Raw genomic sequence first — 20,346 nt, forward strand, 5'->3', positions numbered from 1 at the left:
GGTGGGTTGGCACCCTGCCCGGGATTGGTTCCTGCCTTGTGCCCTGTGTTGGCTGGGATTGGCTCCAGCAGACCCCCGCGACCCTGTGTTCGGATTCAGCGGGTTGGAAAATGGATGGATGGATGGATGGATGGTTTGCTGGAAGAAAATGGCTACTTTTTTTAATTAGTAGATAATGTGACTTTGTCCATGGGTAAATTTGGTTGCTTAACTCCATTACGAAAAAGAAACTAAGGAAATGATGAATATTAAAAGGTCTTCAAGAACTGTCAAGACAATTTTTGTTTTCTTTCCCCAAGTGATTCTGCACAGTATGATATCAATATTTAACTGAGACCTCTGAATGGTGATGACAACTCAGCCCCGTATGTCTTCCAGAATGACAGATCTCTTGGCACTAACCTGCAAGTAGCGAGGATGAGCGAGCACAGTTCCACACCCTTCCATCTCACAGCGCACATATTGGATAGGAGGCTTCTTCCTAATTAACACAAAATGTGGGATTTAAAACGTGAAAGATTTGTCAGTATGTTACTCTGCTTCACAAAGGGCTACAATGCAGCTTACCATTACTTTTGTGTTCACCTTAGACGTTCTCCTTATAATAACTAACTTCTGTTCAGTCTCAAAAAATTGCGTTAAGAGTCCATAGATTCACATTCTACCACACAAATTTTTTCTTTTGCTTCCCCTCAGGTCAAGAGTCTGGGTGTCATCCTTGATAGTGCTCTGTCTTTCCAATCTCACATTAATAACGTCACCTGGTCTGCTTACTTCCACCTACGTAATATTAATCGCATCTGACCCTTCCTCACTCCCCATACCACTGCCATTCTTGTTCACAGTCTTGTTACTTCTCGTCTGGACTATTGCAATTCACTCCTCTTTGGTCTCTCTAATAAATCTCTCCATAAGCCTCAGCTAGTCCAGAATTCTGCTGCTCGCATCATTACTCGAACCCCGTCTATTCATCATATTACTCCGGTCTTGCAGCAGCTTCACTGGCTCCCAATTAAGTTTTGAATTGACTTTAAAATTATTCTGCTGTTAACATTTAAGGCCATTCATAACCTCGCCCCTCCATATCTGTCCAACCTTCTTCATGTTGCCATTCCCTCCCGTAACCTTAGATCCTCTTCCTCTATCCATCTGACTGTCCCTCTCGCCCATCTAACCACCATGGGGAGCGGAGCATTCAGCCATTCTGTTCCCAAGCTCTGGAACTTACTACCTACTGAGCTTAGAAATATCGAATCATGTTCAACCTTCAAATGTAAACTTAAAACCCATCTGTTTAAAATGGCTTTTTCTCTACGATTACAGTGGCACTGTTTGGTTTTAATTTTAAAATTTTCTGTATTTCCTGATGTTTTAAGTTTTGTTTATAATATGTTTTTCAGTTATTGTTTGTTCGGTGTCCTTGAGTGCTTAGAAAGGCGCCTTGTATAAATAAAATGTATTATTACACTGGTCTACAGGCGGCACGGTGGCGCAGTGGTAGCACTGCTGCCTCGCAGTAAGGAGACCTGGGTTCGCTTCCCGAGTCCTCCCTGTGTGAAGTTTGCATGTTCTCCCCATGTCTGCTTGGGTTTCCTCCTACACTCCAAAGACATGCAGGTTAGGTGTATTCTAAATTGTCCGTAATGTGTGCTTGGTGTTTGTGTGTGTCCTGCGGTGGGTTGGCACCCTGCCTGGGATTGGTTCCTGCCTTGTGCACTGTGTTGGCTGGGATTGGCTCCAGCAGACCCCTGTGTTAGGATATAGTGGGTTGGACAATGAGTGACTGACCCTGGTCTACAAAAAATATTTTTTGTTTGCTACTGGGAACTTCAGAGCAGCTCTCTATTAAGTTTTTACACTCATTTCATACATGAAATCAGAATTAAGTTAGCACATCAGATTTTTGAAATCCACATCGACATTTTGACACTTTTGAATATCAATATAATATATTAACACGATATGTAGAGTTTGGACTCTGTCCCACCAAAATTGTTTTGATGTGTTTTGAAAACAAACCATAAGACGATACCAGAGACACGTTAAAGCATATTTATGTCAATTTACCCCAATATAAAAGTGAGGTCAGCGTGCCCAAAAATGTTGGAGGCCCTCACTTTGGCGCTTGTACTGCACATCCGTCTCACTTTGCAATAACCAACAGTAGTCACCCATCATGCTCGGAGTGAATTTTCCCCGATATCAGTTTCCCATCATCTTTATATCTTCATGAAATCTTTTCCCATGCTCATCTCTGACATCACTTAGATTTGGTGGAAAAAAGTTGAGATGAGAATGTAAAAAAAAGGCATCTTCAGTGACCTTCTGGCTCCTGTAAGCTGATATACTTTCAGCATATTCTCCACAAGCTCAGCATAATTCTCTGCTCTGCGACTGTCAAGAAAATTCTAGATAACCTGCACGAATGATGGTGCTGATTCAGTGGGCTTCAGTTTCCTTTTGAACTCCTCGTCACGCATCAGTTCACGGGTTTCAGGACCAACAAAAACACCTTCCTTAATTTTGGCTTCACTTTTCTCGAGACCAAACTTATTTCTTAAACGCTGAAACGTATCACCTTTACTGTCCAGTCACACTAGTTGTCCAAGACCTGGAACATCATAACTAAAAAACAGGACGTGCGAGACGAAAACGGTTTTCAGATTTGGAGTCAGCAAGTGAAATTTGTTAAAGTACAGGTGAAAGAATCCCAGTAGCAAAATGCTTGTTGACCAGTGTTATTATTACAAATACAAATGCACAGAGAAGGACAGCAGTACCAAAATAACAAAAGTTATGTTCAGGAGTGCTTAAAATGTGCAAAGCTGTTGAAAACTCAAAACTGAAATTTTGATTCTGCCATAATAGTTTTCCTATATACTGTACATCTGTATTCTATTAACAACCTACAAAACTTTAAATGGCCTGGCACCAGACGACATCGGCGACCTTATGAAATCAGAACTGTCACAATCTCTATCCTTTGTTTTTTTTATTACTGTATTAAGGAAGTCTGACTTGCTTCTGCACAGTTAATTTAGCTGGGAGTTTAAAATTATTCCTGTGGTTTATAAGTAAACCATTATTATTCAATGCATTTCTTTTGCTATATGTACAGTTATAATGACTTTTTATCCATGTTACACTTACTACTTGTAAATATGCATGTCATTATATTAGATTTGATTATTAGTTAAACTTTACTGATCTCATGGCGAAATTCAAATGCATGCAGCAACAAAAACATAAAAGACAAAAATTACAACCAATCAATCAATAAATAAATAATGTATATTGTGCAGATATTTCAAAATGATATGTCGGGAGGAAGTATTGAATTGCCTGATAGCTCTGGGCAGAAAAGACCCTCAGAGGTGCTTCTTTGAACACCATGGTGGAACAAGCTTGTTTCCCCAGAAGACAGCACTGTACAACACCACACTGGCTACTATGGACTGGTAGAACATTTCTAGCACCTTGCTGCACACTTCAAAAGACGTGAGTCTCCTTAGGAGGTCCAGTCTGCTCTGTCCTCTTTGTACAGGGACATTGCGTTGTCAGACCAGTCTAATTTGGTGTTTCTGTGAACCCCATGATACCATAATTTTCCACCATAATTTGCAAATAAATTCTTTAAAAATCAGACAATGTGATTTTCTGGATTTTGTTTCTCATTTTGTCTCTCATAGTTGAGGTATACCTATGATGAAAATTACAGGCCTCTCTCATCTTTTTAAGTGGGAGAACTTGCACAATTGGTGGCTGACTAAATACTTTTTTGCCCAACTGTAACTTGTAGCTCTGCACCACTTTAAAGCCCATCGAGGCACTCCTTGTGTGATTTTGGGATAAACCAAAAAAATAAAGTGCTGTTAAACTTCTCATGACCTTATATAGCCAGTGTCTTGAGTTCACATCTTGGTTCGTGTACTGTTTATGTGTAGTTGGCACAGTTTCTTTGAGTGGATGTGGGTTTTAACTCAAGTACTCTGGTTTCTGTCCATTCAATACTTGCAGTTTAGGTTGGAAGTCAACTTCAAACTGCCATTATGTGAGTAACTGAGGATATGCAAGTTTGTTTTCCCAAAAACAGGATGGCATCCTCTCCAGGGTTGATGTCTGGGTTGTGTTATATGCTGCAGGGCCTGACTTTGGTCCCCCCTACTATGCTGTACTTTAATAAGAGGGTCTGAAAAATGAATGAATGAACTTAAATTACTTAAAGTATTTACCTCCTCTTTGGTAGCCGGGGACTTTTATCATCCTTCCTTCTTCTTCCTCTTCTGACACAAATAGAAACTTATTTAGAATATGAAGCATTTACAAAAGCAGCACATCTCACGCGGTTTAGCCAATGTAGTTCTAATTCTGTGAAATGCTGGATTTAGTTTGCTACTATGGACAGAAGAATCAAGTTTCTTAATCCTCTTTTTTCTTTGTGACAGCATACTCAAATCAAAACACTTTATAAAATGTAACTCTAAATGATGTCACACACTTTAATGACCTAGCTTTACATTTGCTACAATTAACTTCAACTAAAATGCAGAACTGTTGCATTTGTCTTTCATCTTTAGATGCATAAAACTCAACAACCGTTCACTTTTCACGTACCATGAGGTGATAACAAATACATTTAAAATCTTGATGAACACTGCTTTTATGCAATTCTAAAAGTTTTTGTGATATTCCACCGAGCCTGTTTGTTAAATATGTATTTCTAAAAATTGAAATGCATGCACTAAATAGAAAAACGCACAAAACCAAATACTGACTTACTTCCTTGGTGGCTCAATCTCCTCTCCAAATTCATTCTCCTGCTTAACATCTACCTCAGTCTTGATATCAAGCTTCTTGTCTTTATCATTTTTTCCCTTTTGAGCCCTCCTACGAGGTTTAGGTGGGTCCCTAGTAGACAGAAAAATAAAAACAAGTTTACATCAGTGAAATCCCAATTACTGTGGACACAAATAAAAACTAAGAAAATGAAAAATTTAAGTGAAATTATGGCGGATATGCACCAAGGTTGCAAACTGCTAAATCCAACTTTAATGCCAATGAATACAAAGGTTCATTCAACTTGGTGAGGAGTAGGATGTAGGCTGTTAAAACAAACCTAAATTGGATTGAAATTTTTTCCCATGAGGATGCATGTCATAATAATCCTGGGATTATTTGTCCCAGGATGCACTGCAAATTTAATTTTGCATCAGTTTCTCTGGATTAGCATTTTTGCTTTTATAATATTCTATTCATTATTATAATATGAAATGATCTGAAATATACCACAGATATACTTGTTTGATACAATAAGCTCACCACAAGATGGGTGGCCCATTTTAATTTTGTCCTGCTTCGATGCAAAAAGGGGCACTCTACCAAAAAACTGAAGACCACTCCACACTAAACTTTCCTGTGTATATCATATATACCTATGTCTTTTATCCATCCAGATCAGAGAATGTCCAGTTCCAATGCCTCAAAACACCACTCACATCTACAGTTATTCCCAGTTTCAGATAAAAAGTAACAGCGTCAGATCCCTGGGAGGTGGCCGGTAGTATGCATCGTGGTCGTGACTGTGAGAATAAAAGTGAAATAAAACGATAACTTTCACAAGTCCTATAAAAGTACAGCGGCTGTTACAGACACACACCAAATGTATGTGTGTACTGTATAATATTAACTACTGAAAATGGCAAATATAGGAGGCAGTCGGGATTGAACTGGGGACTCTTGATTACAAGTCAGCAAATTTTACCGCTACGCCACGGAAGCTGTTGTATCATCCTTGAACCTTTTGTGAAAGTGTTTATTTGATCTTTGGACTTCAGACTTCACACATTATATAGTTGATGCCTACATTTTGTACCATTTATTACTAAAATATGAAAAAGTTTCTGTTTTAACAATGCGTTTACACAGATTACTGTAGAAACGGAACACACATGAAATGCATGTGTTCCAAGTAATGATCTATTATTTCAACTCTAAAACTCCAGCACTTCACACCCAGATAATCAATCAACGCATGAGCTGGGAGAACTTTGTGAACATTCTGCGACAGTGGGGGGATGGAATAGCAGGCTGCTTGCCTTAAATCGGCACATTTACAGGACAAAAGACACTGATGGAGAGGTGCGAATGGATTTAAGGTGGGCCGGATTTACGAGTTTTCTCGTATGCTTTGGTAATTCTAGTGTTAAAGCTATAACGGGTTTAAGACATTCTCTTCTGATCTCTCTTATTAACAAGATGTTTTTGACCACAGAAATGAAGCGAAATGAGTATCTTTGTTGAACATACCAAAAAAAATAAAATCCTAAAAAGGGCAGCGGTTTCCTAAAATGCTGGAAAAAAACAAGTCTGGCAGCAGTCATCATTCCATGCTCAAAGTCATCCAGATCGCAGAGGATGCCCATTTGAATGTTTGGTCAACTAAACTTTTGTCTATATCTCAGCACCTGTTGAAGCCCATGTACAGCTGTAAGCAAGGTTCACTTCCGGCATCATACCATGTAGCCTAATGTGCTGACTGGCACTGCCATGTCTCCATGTTATATACAGCACATACTGTATATATATATATATATATATATATATATATATATATATATATATATATATATATACATATAAAAAACATGTTAGACGCACCTGATTGGTTTTCGGAGGAGCAGACCGTTACTGTAAATGAGCAGATGTCCATAATAAAGTGGGGAATGAGTGATAAGCAGCACCGTGTGGATTAATAAAGGTGTATCTTATTGCATTGCAAAAAGGTCCACAAAGACGATTTAAAAGACTCAATAGTTAAGGACCACATACAAAAAAAGCAGTTTTCTATTGCAACACAGTTACAGCAAAGGCCTCCTGTTTTGATGTGGTAATAATTCAGCAACATATAAAAAAAGAGCAGAAAATACATGTAAGAATGAATATGTTACAGCACTAAAAGAGCAATCTTAATTTTAAAATGAGCCATAATGGTTAGCTACTTTTTGAAGGTGTATGTAAAATTATATTTAAATTGCCTCAGAACTATTTGACTTGGAGAAATATCACAGCCCTGTAAACAAACGACTGTTCCATAAAACATGTTATTCTTACACTATCTCATAATACATCCTGAAGTGAAAACACTTGAGAAAAACATGTGTAGTTAAACTTGGAAAGAGAAACATGCAGAGTTAAACCAAAAAATTTTCATTAACCTTTCATCCTGTGGCTTATAGTTCTGGTCTTTGGGGTCGTCTCGAAAAGGGGGTTCTTCCTCACTAATGACCATGTCTTCATCTTCCTCACTGAAACAGCACAAAAGGTTAAACATTTTTGTAACTTTACACAAACATACATCACATTATTGTTTAATATACATTCAATTCACACTTAGCAGATGCTTTTACCCAAAGTGACTTACACAGGATTAAGTTACTAGAAAATAATTAAAGTGAAAGGTTAAAACAAAATAAATTTGATACCAGATATTTATTTTGCATATATAGTTTGCAATTTCCTTTAAGTGTATGACTACTGGAAAAATTTGGAAAACTCTACAAGGGCAAAAATCAATCGCCTCTAATAAAGGAGTGAAAAAAGTGCAAGGTTTTACCTTAATCCGACTTTGGATGGAGGATCCTCTGGGGCAGCTAAAGAACATGAAAAAGTAGCAGTTAGATTTACAAAAGCACAGAGCGTTATACAGGCAAAGGAAACTTTGATTGAAGATTCTAAAAACATAGGGATTCTTAAGGCATTAAGTATAATCTATTAATTATGTAGTGCCTTACCTATTTAAGCGACACCAAGCTAACAAAAGCCTGACATTTAGCAATGGAAAGCAGCAGAGTGGAGTTTTAAATCTTTTAAATATTTTAATTAAACTGTAATTTCATAATTTACCATAGACCCATCCATTTTAATGTAACTGTAATAACCCCATAATATTTATGTTATATAAAAAAAAATACTGGAATGCCCCTAAAAAAATCATTTGCTAGTTGTGGCAAACTATTTTTGAAATTACTAATTAATTGCGCTAGCAGACAGACACAGTTAGTAAAAGGATAGTGAGTTTATATATTGTATATTAATTTCTTTTTGTACATGGCACTTCTCATTGTTGTTACACTTACATATACAGTTAAACACAACTATTTCTATCTTCCCAACAAAAAGTAAACAAAGTGGTGCAGCGATTATCACAAATGTCTAAGCAACCCGATTCCCCCACCGTTGTTGTCTGTGTGCAGTTTGCAGGTTTCCCCAACGCGTTTTTCTGCCATAGTTTATAAAGTTGTCTGGGTGTTTATTAAACTGGCGATTAGTCTTATGTGAGTGTGCCCTTCCTAACTTACAGACATTGCTTTTGGGATTGGTTCCACTCAATTGTGGACTTTGAACATGATTAAGCAGGGTGTAGAATCTATACTAATAAAAGGCAAAGCCCTCACTGACTCACTCACTGACTGACTGACTGACTGACTCACTCATCACTAATTCTCCAACTTCCCGTGTAGGTGGAAGGCTGAAATTTGGCAGGCTCATTCCTTACAGCTTACTTACAAAAGTTAGGCAGGTTTCATTTCGAAATTCTACGTGTAACGGTCATAACTGGAACCTCTTTTTTGTCCATATACTGTAATAGACTGCAGCGCGATGGCCGTGGGAGGCGGAGTTGCGTATCGTGTCATCACGCCACTCCACGTAATCACGTGAACTGACTGTGAATGCAGTACGTAGAAAACAAGGAAGAGCTCCAAAGAGCGCTGAAGAAAACATTCATTACACAATTGAGAAGGCAGTGAAACAATAAGAAGTGAGCGAGTGACGCATACAAGCATATTCATAAGTGCAGCTACTGCAGAAACAGAGCACGGTGTAAACCGTAAGTTTAAATTAAGTTTATAGAAACGCTCCCACTGCCGTTTGCAATACCATATTCGCGACATACAAGTTTAATGAGAAGACACGAGGTATAAACGAGACTTTGGATCACTTTGTAACGGAGTTAAAATTGCTGTAGCGAGAAACTTTTAAGTGCCGGGTCTTAGCTAACATTAAATAAAGCCGTGGACATCGCAACATCACACAAGATAGTGGCTCGCGTGAACGGACTGAACGCAGCACGAGTGATCACTTCGATGAATCAAACCTGTTCAAAAAACACATTACACAATTGATAATGTAGGAAAAGAATATGAAGCGACTGACGCATACAGACATTTTCATGAGTGCAGGTACTTCGGAAACAAAGCACCGTGTACACCTAAAGTTTAAATTAAGTTCATAGACCTACAAAAGGTAGCCATTGATTTGAGGCAAGATTGCTTTTCTCCTGTACAACTATACGTTGCATTCTCAACAGTAAGATTGCACGGCTTGGTCATATTACAACCGGTGTGCTGAACTGACAACGTGGTTTACAAAGAGAACTATACCAATCGTAATAAACGAACAATAAAACAGCGGAGAACCCGTGGATTAAATAAAAAGGCTGCTTCCTTGGCGAAGCAACGAAAAAGGAAGACCTTATATGCCGTTCGTTTATAAAACAGCGGAGAAGCTGTGTAAAGGCTGCTTCACAAAAAAACAGCAGAGCGCCTTATATGAGCAGGCAGTCAGCTAAAGAAGGGAATCAATAAATAACTATAATCGTAATAAACGAACAAAAAACAGCGGAGAATCCACGGATTACATAAAGGAAATGGGTACCTGAACAGAAAAGTGAGTCTCAAATAGCTACACAATAACTATAACAATCGTAATAAACGAACAATAAAACAATACAGAACCGCTAAGCAAGGAGAAAGGACGGCCTTATATTGTGTTCGTTTATAAAACAGCGGACAGGCTGTGTAAAGGCAGCTTCACAAAAAAACAGATCCTTAACAAATTGTTATTGGTATATTTTCCCTCAATTTAAAAAGGTTTTCTTTTCTTCTTAATAAAAATTTAAAAGCAGTACTTCGCCGCTGCAAAGCGCAAGAATTTGGCTATATATGTAGATATGTATATATTTGTATATATGTAGATGTGTATATGTATATATGTAGATGTGTATATATATATATATATATATATATATATATATATATATATATATATATATATATATGTAGATATATGTTTACATAGCCTCTTTAACACAGTACTTCTCCGCTGCAAAGTGCGGGTATTTTGCTAGTGTTATTAATAAAATTAATTTACGTAACACATTTCACGTAGCTCAATGTGCTTGACACAAAACAAATAAATACCAGTCACTTTGATAAAAAGATAAAACAAACACCAGTGACATGCTACTGAAATAAAAATAATCATCATTTAAATCAGAAGAAAACTGCAACCTGTAATTGTGTGTCAATATAAATAATTTTATGAGCAACTGTAAGATAATGTAAAGTTGTTGGGTTAAGCGGGATCTTGGGTTTAGCTGTAATGTTGGGAAAGCAGAAACAAATTAAAATCAAGGCCACCATCAAGTTCATTTAACACCACCCAGTTAACTAAACTTAGTAATTAAAAACATGTAATATTTATTTACAATTGTATAAGCTCTTTTTCCCCCCAGAAATTCACTCTGGCATTTGTCCCATTTTCCCATCTCTTTCAATTTGGTGCAATTATCTTCTCTCTCTCTTTGCAAAGTAATGGGCGGCCGTTGCAAGGCTCTGTCAAATCTGCTTTCCAAGAGTAAATCAGAAATGAGCAGTTCTCGATTATGGCATACAAAACAGAATTTCAGAATCTTCAGAGAAAATTGTATTAAGATTCCAAAAGAACATGATAAATACACACCACTTGCAGTGTAAGTAACTTCAATGTGTTTGAATAATACACAAACGACCTTATTACACAACAATAACAATACCTTGATTTGAAATTTTTTCACAATTAAATACAACATGAAAAGCAAGTCAGTGACTATACAAATAAGTTAATTATTACCAAAAACACTCTCTTTGTTATTCAATTCTTTATTAACCATAACGTTCCTCTCATGTGTATTTGCCTTTGTGGATGTAACACAGCAGAACGTTAACCAGGGTCATGTGGGATGGAGTGTATCCCGGCAACATATGATACAAGGTAATAATGAGCCCCAGACGGGATGCCAGTCCACTGTTGGTCACTCCTGCACACACATACACACACACACACACACACACACACACATATCTCTAATATGTTGTGTGGTGGGTGCAGTAACACGCTCTCAACACGCTCCCTCTAATATGGAGTCACAAGTTAATCTGACCTTCCTGTCTTTGGAGACAAACGGGGATGAGGGAGAGCAAAGAACACAGATGAAAACCCACAACTGAGCCAACTAACATGGACAACAACAAGGCATGGGATTCAAACCCCAGGATGCTGGACTTGTGACACAGCATTGCTAACCACTGTAGATATGTGTTTATATAATAATCAAAGAATTGCATTGAAATGCAAGTCTACAGTGCATTCAGGATTATTCAGATAACTTTGCTTTTTCCGCATTTTGCTATGTTGTAGCCTCATGCGAAAATCATTCAAATTCATTTTTCCCTGTGTACAAGTTGAATTTGTACATAAGTCGGAACAGGTACATTATTTTAATAAATGCTATTGTTGACCGACTGTAACCAAGTGCTCTGCCAATGAATGATGGAGTTTCACCTTGCTCTGACCTTTTTATTATTTCTACTTTATTTTCAATGGTGATGGTTTTTCTCTTCTTTACTGTATCACCAGCACTTGCATCAGATTTGTGTTTCAGAGACATTCTTGAAGGGTGAAGACAAAAGGTTAAGATGAGCTCTTCTGCACAGCATTGTACACGCTATCACAGCAGGAAGGCACCCGTCAACAGGTCTAATGTACTGACAAGAGACAACTTCCTGCTATGTGTGTAACAGTACAAGCAGGCTTGCTAATGAGAATGACTGGGGCCGGCAAGGAGGGGTTTATCACTCGCCCACCATACAGTCACCTCCACTACAGTATGCTGCCTGCCGCGTCCATCCAACGAGAACGAACACGGTGCGGCCAAAGGTGAGTAGTGAATCGCCCAACCCCAATTCAACAGGCAGCCATCCGAGGCACACTACAATGCTACCCCTGCTGCCCTGTTCACCCTCAATGGCCTCCGTTCAGCCACAACTGGGTCACTGCTTGCAGCATTACCAGCTGTGTGTGCCGGGCGGGCAGTGAAACGCCCTCCTCCGCTCCATCCAGCCTGCATCCAGTCAGGAGCAGTAGCTGCGGCAACGTAGTAGGCGGGCAGTGAACCATCGTCCTGCACACGAGTGATAGCTGTGGCCCCAGTGACTATAGACCACAGGTCACCGCTTGCTACCGGGAGTCGCCCGAGGGACACTATACTGCGCGAGCAGCGAAATTGCCCCCCCTCCAGCCACCGCTTGCAGCATCTCCAGGCCGAAGATGATGGAGTGGCAGTTACTGAGGTGCATGCGTCGCAGCTGCGTCCTCGTTCGTAAGTCGTAGGTCGGATGTCCATAACCTGGGGACTACCTGTAATGGGATATTAGATGTTTTATGTAAAAATTATTAAAAACTAGCAGTCTAAGTCCGTGCTGTAAAAAGCCCGGGGTCCTAGAAACTATTGAAATCATCAGAAAAAAAAATTGAAACGTAGAGATGTCAGGTAATTGAAAGAAACTACACCGGGCATCTCTCTCATAGGAGGTTGTTTTGCCGATGTGCTCGCCTCGCTTGTGCATTAGCGGCTAAGCGAGTTTCTCTCTTTTCTCGGCAGTTTCACTTTGGCAACAGAGTCGCTTTCTTTGAGCTTGATGTTGTAGCCTCACACTTCCGGGCCGGACAGACAGACACACACACACACACACACACACACACACACACACACGTAGACGTTTATATATAAGATAAAAGGCAGGAATCACACCGGCACAGATATTCAGACCCATTGCTATGACACTTGAAATCTTGATCCCATTCTGCTGATCATCATTGAGGTGTTTCTCTACCTTCCTTAGTGTCCACATATAGTCAATTCAATTGACTGGACATGGTTAGAAAAGGCACACATCTGTCTATACAAGGTCCAGTTGGCAAAAACCAATCCATGAAGTCAAACAACGTTGCAGGCAGAGCTTCGAGTCTGGACTGTACTGAGGCACAGATCTAAGAAAGGCTACAAAAAAAATTTCTGCAGCCTTGAAGGTTCTAAAGGGCATACTGGCCTTCAGAATTATTAAATGGAGGACGTTTGGAACAACCACGACTCTTTCTAGTGCTGGCCTCCTGTCCAAACTGAGCAATTGGAGGAGAAGAGCCCTGGTAAGAGAGGAGGCCAAGATCCCAATGGTCACTCTGACTGAGCTCTACAGAATCTTTGTGCAGATGAGAGAAGCTTACAGAAGGACAACAATCACTGCAATGCTCCACTGATCTGGGCTTTATAGTACAGTTTCCAGCTGAAAGCCTCTCTTCAGTAAAAAAAATGCATAAAAGCACTCTTGGAGATTCCAAAAAGGCAAGCAAAGGTCTCTCAGACTTTGAGAAAGATTCTATGGTCTCATGAAACCAAGATTGAACTATTTGGCCACAACTTGAAGTGTCGCAGTAGAAACGGAGAGTTGCTTTTTTTGCTCTTTACTAAACTGTGCTTGAATCTCTGGTGCTGTTAGGCACCTATAACACAAGCCAATAACCCTCAGACACTTGTTTTCTGATTGGGTTGTAACTTTCTTTCTATCAGTTTCTTCCAGTTTCTAATTGCCTGTGAATTGTGTAGGACACCACTGTACCCACTGACCGTTTTTTTTTTTCCCCACCACAATTTCTCTAAATGAAAGGCCTACACTTCTAAGGTTAATAATGCTCTGTCTCACTTCATTTGTCAATTGCCATTTTCTTGCCATTATCACTGGAATATCATCCAAGTAGTACTTCATAGGGTGTAGTAACACAGTTTGCTTTAAGATAGACAGAGAGTTCTGAAGTAATCAACAGAAGTTAGGACACCTGTACAAATTGTTTGCTTCAACTTGCAAGGCTTCATGTACTTTAATTGATGCAGAACATCTGTACGTTGTTGCAGAACATTTATAATATTCCAATATTTTCTTTGTTTTTCTGTTTTTGCTAACCTAAACTTTAAACTAGCAGTTTCATTGCATTTCAGCTGAATAAATGTGAAGAAAAACTGAGGTGTTCAAAACCTTTTGACCAGTAGTATAAATACATCATTTCAGATCTAAGGCACACCTCAAAGTGTGGCTCCACTAACTCATGGTGAGGCTACGTCCACTACTAATACACTAGCATTTTCATACCCATTTATAAAAGTATTTCCGCCAACATTAAAACAACCAAAAGTGCGCACGACACTGGGCGCACAGACACATCGGCAGAAACAGGAAGAGAAAGTGTTTTCTCTGAAGGGAAATTTACATCTCCAGTTCACACGGGATCTAATGCAAAATGGTAAACAATTTGCCTATTGTGCATTTATGCAGCATTAAAAGTGTACAAATCACAATTTTGATGAATACAAGTAAGCAACACAACAAGCATCATGGAAAGCAACTTCCCCATACGCACTATGTTATAAAATGGTTTCCTTCCATAAAAGGTGACCAATCAGGGAATGAGATGTTGTAATGAACAGAATCAAATCAGGGAAGGGCCACATAATAAACATGAACCAATCAGAGTAAGCGTTTTCTAAACTTTCCATTTCTACCCATCCACACTCTAATGTGACGGCGGTGGGGAGCCTTTTCAAAGGTCCGTGTTTTAGGAGGTTAATAACGGTGGGGTAGTGTGGATGAAGGACAAAAAAATGGAGACTAATGTCTGCAATTTTCAATGAAAATGTAGTAGTGTGGATATAGCCTGTGTAAAAAGAAAATCTGCAGGGCACGTTACGGCATAATTCCTGACATTATATTACATTTTTTATTTGAATCTGTGCTACTTTGTTTTTTTTTTTTCGCAAACCTATTTGGCTTAAGAAATTGATTGGCACACTCCTCACTCTCTCTTTTACTTACCCCAGTAACTTTTTTGTTCCGTGTCAGGCTCAGTTTTGCAAATAAACTCCTCCGAATCAATCTGAGACTCTGCTGTTTTCGAGTTTCCAGTTGAGTCCTTCTGTTGTGCAGCATTCGTTCTACCACCACGGCGAGACCTCACTGGACGTGACCTTGGAGTACAAGATGCTGATCCAGGTGAGCTTTCTTTTAATAGAAGAAAAAATAGAACGTTAATAGAAAATCTAATAAAAAACCACAGACAATAATATTAATAAAGCTGGATCATAGAATATAAAATAGTATGCTGTAAAAATCATTTTCTGGGAGAGGGTTTTTTTTTTTTTTTTTTTTTTTACTATACACCATGTACTGTTTGATTTTCCATCAAAATTGTTCCCGCACATTTTCATATTAAGACTGGTAAACAATATATCTATTTTTTCCATATACAGTGATACCTTTGAATCCAAACTTAATCCGTTCCAGAACCCCGTTCGAGTTCCAACACAATTTTTTCCCTTTAAAATAATAGAAACTGAATTAATCCGTTCCTGGGTCCCACAGAATCGAATTTTCAAAATGATTTTAACAGTAAATACACTGGATTTTAAGTTTAAATATTAACAAATAATAATAATAATAATAATATTTGAATAAAAATGTAAATTAATAAAATTAAAAATATAAAAATCTGTATTTACCTTGCCTCTCGGTGCATAACAACACTATGGATCCCAGTTCTTTCCTTAAAGTTCTCGGGACCATCCCCTACTGGCTTTAAACTGCTCCTTGCCTTCCATGCCTTTCACTAAATCATCATGGAGTACCTTGGCTTTCTCACAAATTATCATCTCAGAAATCACATCACCAGCCAGCTGTTTTTCATTAATCCAAACTAAAAGGAGTTTTTCCATCTCGTCCATACTTTTCAATATCCTAGAGGTCAGTATCATAACCACTTTCACCACATCAGCTGCTTTGATAGCTTCTTTATTTTTCAAAATTGTACAAACAGTCGATTTAGGCATCCCGAACATAGTAGCGAGATCAGCCACACGTATACCGCTTTCATGCTTAGCGATAAGATCTTTCTTAACTTCAATTGTAGCTCTAACAGCTTTCCTCTTACTCTTATGTTCCTCACTACACTTTTTAGGACCCATGGTGAATACACAAAGTTGTTATTATATAAAAAAATAACACAAAACAGGCGCAAAAGCATAAAATTAGCAGCGAAAATAGCACCGAAAATCACACAAGATGCTTTCGCTACAGCTTCCGGCAAAGCGTATGGGTGGCCCGAATGCAAAGGAAATGTACGCACAAACACACACGAACAACGTGCTGGGCGTTCAGATTCCGGGGCAAAATTTGTTCGAATTTTCCATTCGGTTTCCAACTTGTTTGAGTTCTGGGGCGTTCAGATTCTGAGGGCAATACTGTACAGTAATCCCTTGCTATATCGCGCTTCGACTTTCGTGGCTTCACTCTATCGCGGATTTTATATGTAAGCATATCTAAATATATAACGCGGATTTTTTGCTGCTTCACGGGTTTCTGCGGACAATGGGTCTTTTTACTTCTGGTACATGCTTCCTCAGTTGGTTTGCCCAGTTGATTTCATACAAGGGACGCTATTGGCGGATGACTGAGAAGCTACCTAATCAGAGCACACAGTTAAAGTTCCTGTGTGCTGATTGGCTCAGCGACGGAGTGCTGCATTAACCAGGAAGTCTCATCTCACTCATTCAGCATTAACGTGCTCCTGCTACTGCTTCAGGGGCTGTGTCCAAGCGCCAACAGAAGATGCAAATGATTGCAGAAAAGGTAAAAGTTTTGGATATGTTAAAGGAAGGGAACAGCTACACCGCTGCAGGACACCACTACGGCATCAATGAGTCCACGATTCTTTTTATTTAAAAAGGAGGAAAAGCATAAGATCTACAGCCGCAGTGTCCTTTAACCAGGGCGCAAAACGAGTTGCAAGTGGACGTGATAAGGCAATAGTCTGGATGGAATCTGCTTTAGGGATTTGGATTGAAGACTGCCAGAAGGAGAACAACGGCGGTGCTACACAGTCGCCTGAAGAGGATCCTTTAGAAGAGCTGTAACGCTCTCCTTTGTTGTGCAGTAAAATTAAACTCCTCGTTATCGGACAAGTCGTCGTGTCATTGTTGGTGAGTAACCATAATTATCTACGTACAGTACTTATTACATGTACATAGTTTAGTGTCACTGTGCACACATTTTACTGTATACAATTTTTCTTGCATTGTACGAATTTATTGCTGGTGGCCTGTCTGTCGTAATGGCTGTAACATATGTGATATCGGAGACGCTCGATATCTTTAAAATAATATTTAGGTTTTACTGTATATAACCTGTGTTTACATACATAATTTCAACGAATCTTACCTAATATCTAAGAGAATACAAAGGGTTTATGCTGTATAATTGTGCGTGAAATGTTTATAATAGTGTGGGAGAGTTTATAAGGGCTTAAAATATATAAAAAGAACCATATGAACATATGGTTTCTACTTCGCGGATTTTCACCTTTCGCGGGGGGTTCTGGAACGCAACCCCCGCGATGGAGGACGGATTACTGTACTGCATTTAAGAGGAGGGTCAGCAAGTTTTGGATGCAGACTACTGAACTCAATGTATTAAGCACAGTAGTAGAACAAACTGACTCTGAATTGTCTTCAAAGAGAGGGCCAGACTAATACTAAGGTGAATGTACAGGATATCGACACAAATCATTTTTCCCCCAACACCTTAAACATTATTGTCTCATAATTATTACGTAAAACAGATTATGTTACAAAACAAGGAGGAGGGCGGCACAGGTGCTCCTTTCCTTATTACATTGAACAATTGTACAAAACAAAATCAATACAGTAATCTTGCATAAAATGCTGGGAAAAATGCGTCACAAGTAACTAAACGTGAAAGAAAACCAGATGACATTTGTGAATATGAGGACATTCCTATTAGTGATAAAATGAAGTGGTTCAGGTCAGGCTCCAGCGTTTAACCAGCTGGAGGACAGTCAATAGGCATCTGTCAAACCCACAGTCATTTTCTCTCCAAAATGTTAAAGATTTTTTTCTTTATGAAACATCTGTTAGCCGAACTGAATATTCAAATATCCAAAGTTCACATTCCTCAAAACCAGAAGGCACTTGTTCATGCAGAGGGTTAGTGGGAGTTGGGAACAAAAATCAGGCTGATGAACAGATCCCTTTCTGTTATTTAAGAAGTAACTCCACATTATAAAATGAGAACATAGCTATCAGCAAACCAAACATAAATAAATTGAAGAAAACAATAAAGAGAAAAAAATAACTTCTTATAGATATTTAAAATTTACACAAAGCAGAATAATGATATCAGACATATGCAAGTCTTAAAAGACAAACCAAGATAACATTAAGTAAGCTAAAAATCGAGTGCTTTCATAACTATTTCTCACTAACGCCATTCTATCTGTGATAGCAATCTCTTCCTGCCACTAACAGTCTGCTTCCGTCATGGCCATTTAGTCAGATTTGAACTTGCAAATGGAAGAGCCTGATAATCAAAGTTTTGGGCCAACTGCGTAAACGCAGTCAGGCTGGCCAGAAAGAGGAACTGAGGCATTATCTCACATGTTTTTATTAGGTAGTTAGCCAGAACCTTGTTACTCTGAACTAGGGGACATTTGAGCTAAAAAAAAGACACAGTGAGGGCAAAAACTTAAATATAAAAAAGATAAACACAAGCAAATTGAGCATATAGTGTTTTGTTTCCCAAATGAAGCTGCACTGTGGATGGATTGCAAACAAAGCCCCTCCAGGACGTGAGATGCTTTTAAATTCAGGCACTCCTAATTTTAAGATTTATTTATTCACCTACTCTACATCACCTTAGGGTATCTAGACTTGAGGGTTCAAACATAAGCCATTAACTGCTTTTTAATTCAACTGGGTATTTGAAAATTGCAAAGGGCTTTTTCAGCACATTTATCGCAATCTTTATTATCATTAAATAACAAAAACATCTACTGAAAGTCCTTGACTCCTACCATAACAGGTGAAAACTGAAGACAAAATAAAAGTTTGAGAAATGCCATATAAGTGCACCTTAAGTAGTCATAGGAAAATAAAATTTAGTTTGTACTTATAAATATTGAATCCTTGAAGGATAGAATGAAAAGTAGGAACTGCTAATACTGAATTATACAAGTATAATAAAATACAATAAATCATAATTTAAATCAGGTACCTTTTTTGGTGATGTCATTTCTGTCTTTAGAGCTACAAAAGAAACAGAAAAAAAAAGTGAATTACAATTTTAAAACTTTCTGCCTATTTTATTCATCTTCAAGAATACAAATGTATAAAGGGTGGATGAACGGAAAGACTGACAGAGAGATAGAAAGATAGAAATTTGTCTCCAGGGAGAAATTTAGCTCCAAATAAATACATAAATATTGAGAGAAATAAACATACACAACAGATATAGTGTGGTTTGAAAGACTAAGAAAATAAGAAAAATTAAAAAAGAAGGAAAAGTTCTGACTTGGCTGTCACAGTCTAGGTGAGACATTATACAGGCGTACTGTTTTTGGCATAAAGAAGTACCCATTGTGTTTCTTGATAGATATCTGCTGAATGATTTGTTGGCTGAAAGTCCCCAGTGTTAGTATGCCAGTTCGCTGATAAGCGACAACAGGTAGTCGATACAAACTGACGAAAAAACAAAAACGTTCTTCAGTGTAAAATACTCAGCATTGGCTCTCAAGGTTTTTTTTTTTTTTTTGTTGTTGTTCTTTATTTCGCCTTATACAATTTTTTGTATTAGGAATTTGTTAGTTTTGGCATACCTCTTTGGGTTAGCGCAGGGTCAGCCATTGTACAGTGCCCCTGGAGCAATTACAGGTTAAGAGTCTTGCTCAAGGGCCCAGCAGAGTAGGATATCTTTTGGCAGTGATGGGGATTCGAACCGGCAACCTTCTGGATACCAGCACAGATCCTAAGCCTCAGAGCCACCACTCCACCCGTATTCATAGTTTTTGCGGTGTAAAATATTTGGCATGTCAACGCACATTATAATAACGGCTCAATTGTATGAATTATTACATGGGTGTCGTAATTTCCCAGTTTCTCTGAAATGTTGTGTATGCATGGGTCAGAGTTAATGTAATCAAGTCATCTTTTATAAATTCCAGTGTTTGCATGGGAAGCCGCATATACACTTTAAAGACTACATGACAGACAGACAGACACTGACTCACCACTAATTCGCTCACTTTCCATATAGGTGGGAAGCTGAAATTTTGCGTGCTCATTCCTTGCAA

General features: G+C 38.5%; 1 protein-coding gene across 2 annotated transcripts in view; it reads right to left on the reverse strand.

The window, feature by feature from the left end:
- Positions 1 to 20,346, reverse strand: part of zfp91 (ZFP91 zinc finger protein, atypical E3 ubiquitin ligase) — a 61,804-nt gene that overhangs the window by 12,402 nt on the left and 29,056 nt on the right. The window contains exons 2-8 of one of the 2 annotated variants that reach the window (XM_028812363.2): positions 19,272 to 19,303; positions 15,024 to 15,209; positions 7,613 to 7,649; positions 7,215 to 7,304; positions 4,780 to 4,908; positions 4,233 to 4,280; positions 403 to 481 (exon numbers count right to left, since the gene is read on the reverse strand). In XM_028812363.2, the coding sequence (XP_028668196.1) occupies positions 403 to 481; positions 4,233 to 4,280; positions 4,780 to 4,908; positions 7,215 to 7,304; positions 7,613 to 7,649; positions 15,024 to 15,209; positions 19,272 to 19,303 (601 nt within the window). Of the gene's footprint in view, positions 1 to 402; positions 482 to 4,232; positions 4,284 to 4,779; positions 4,909 to 7,214; positions 7,305 to 7,612; positions 7,650 to 15,023; positions 15,210 to 19,271; positions 19,304 to 20,346 lie in introns of both variants that reach the window. The other variant, XM_028812362.2, reaches the window with a different exon arrangement.

This window comes from Erpetoichthys calabaricus, chromosome 10, assembly GCF_900747795.2.
Source record: "Erpetoichthys calabaricus chromosome 10, fErpCal1.3, whole genome shotgun sequence".
NCBI classification, from domain to species: domain Eukaryota; kingdom Metazoa; phylum Chordata; class Cladistia; order Polypteriformes; family Polypteridae; genus Erpetoichthys; species Erpetoichthys calabaricus.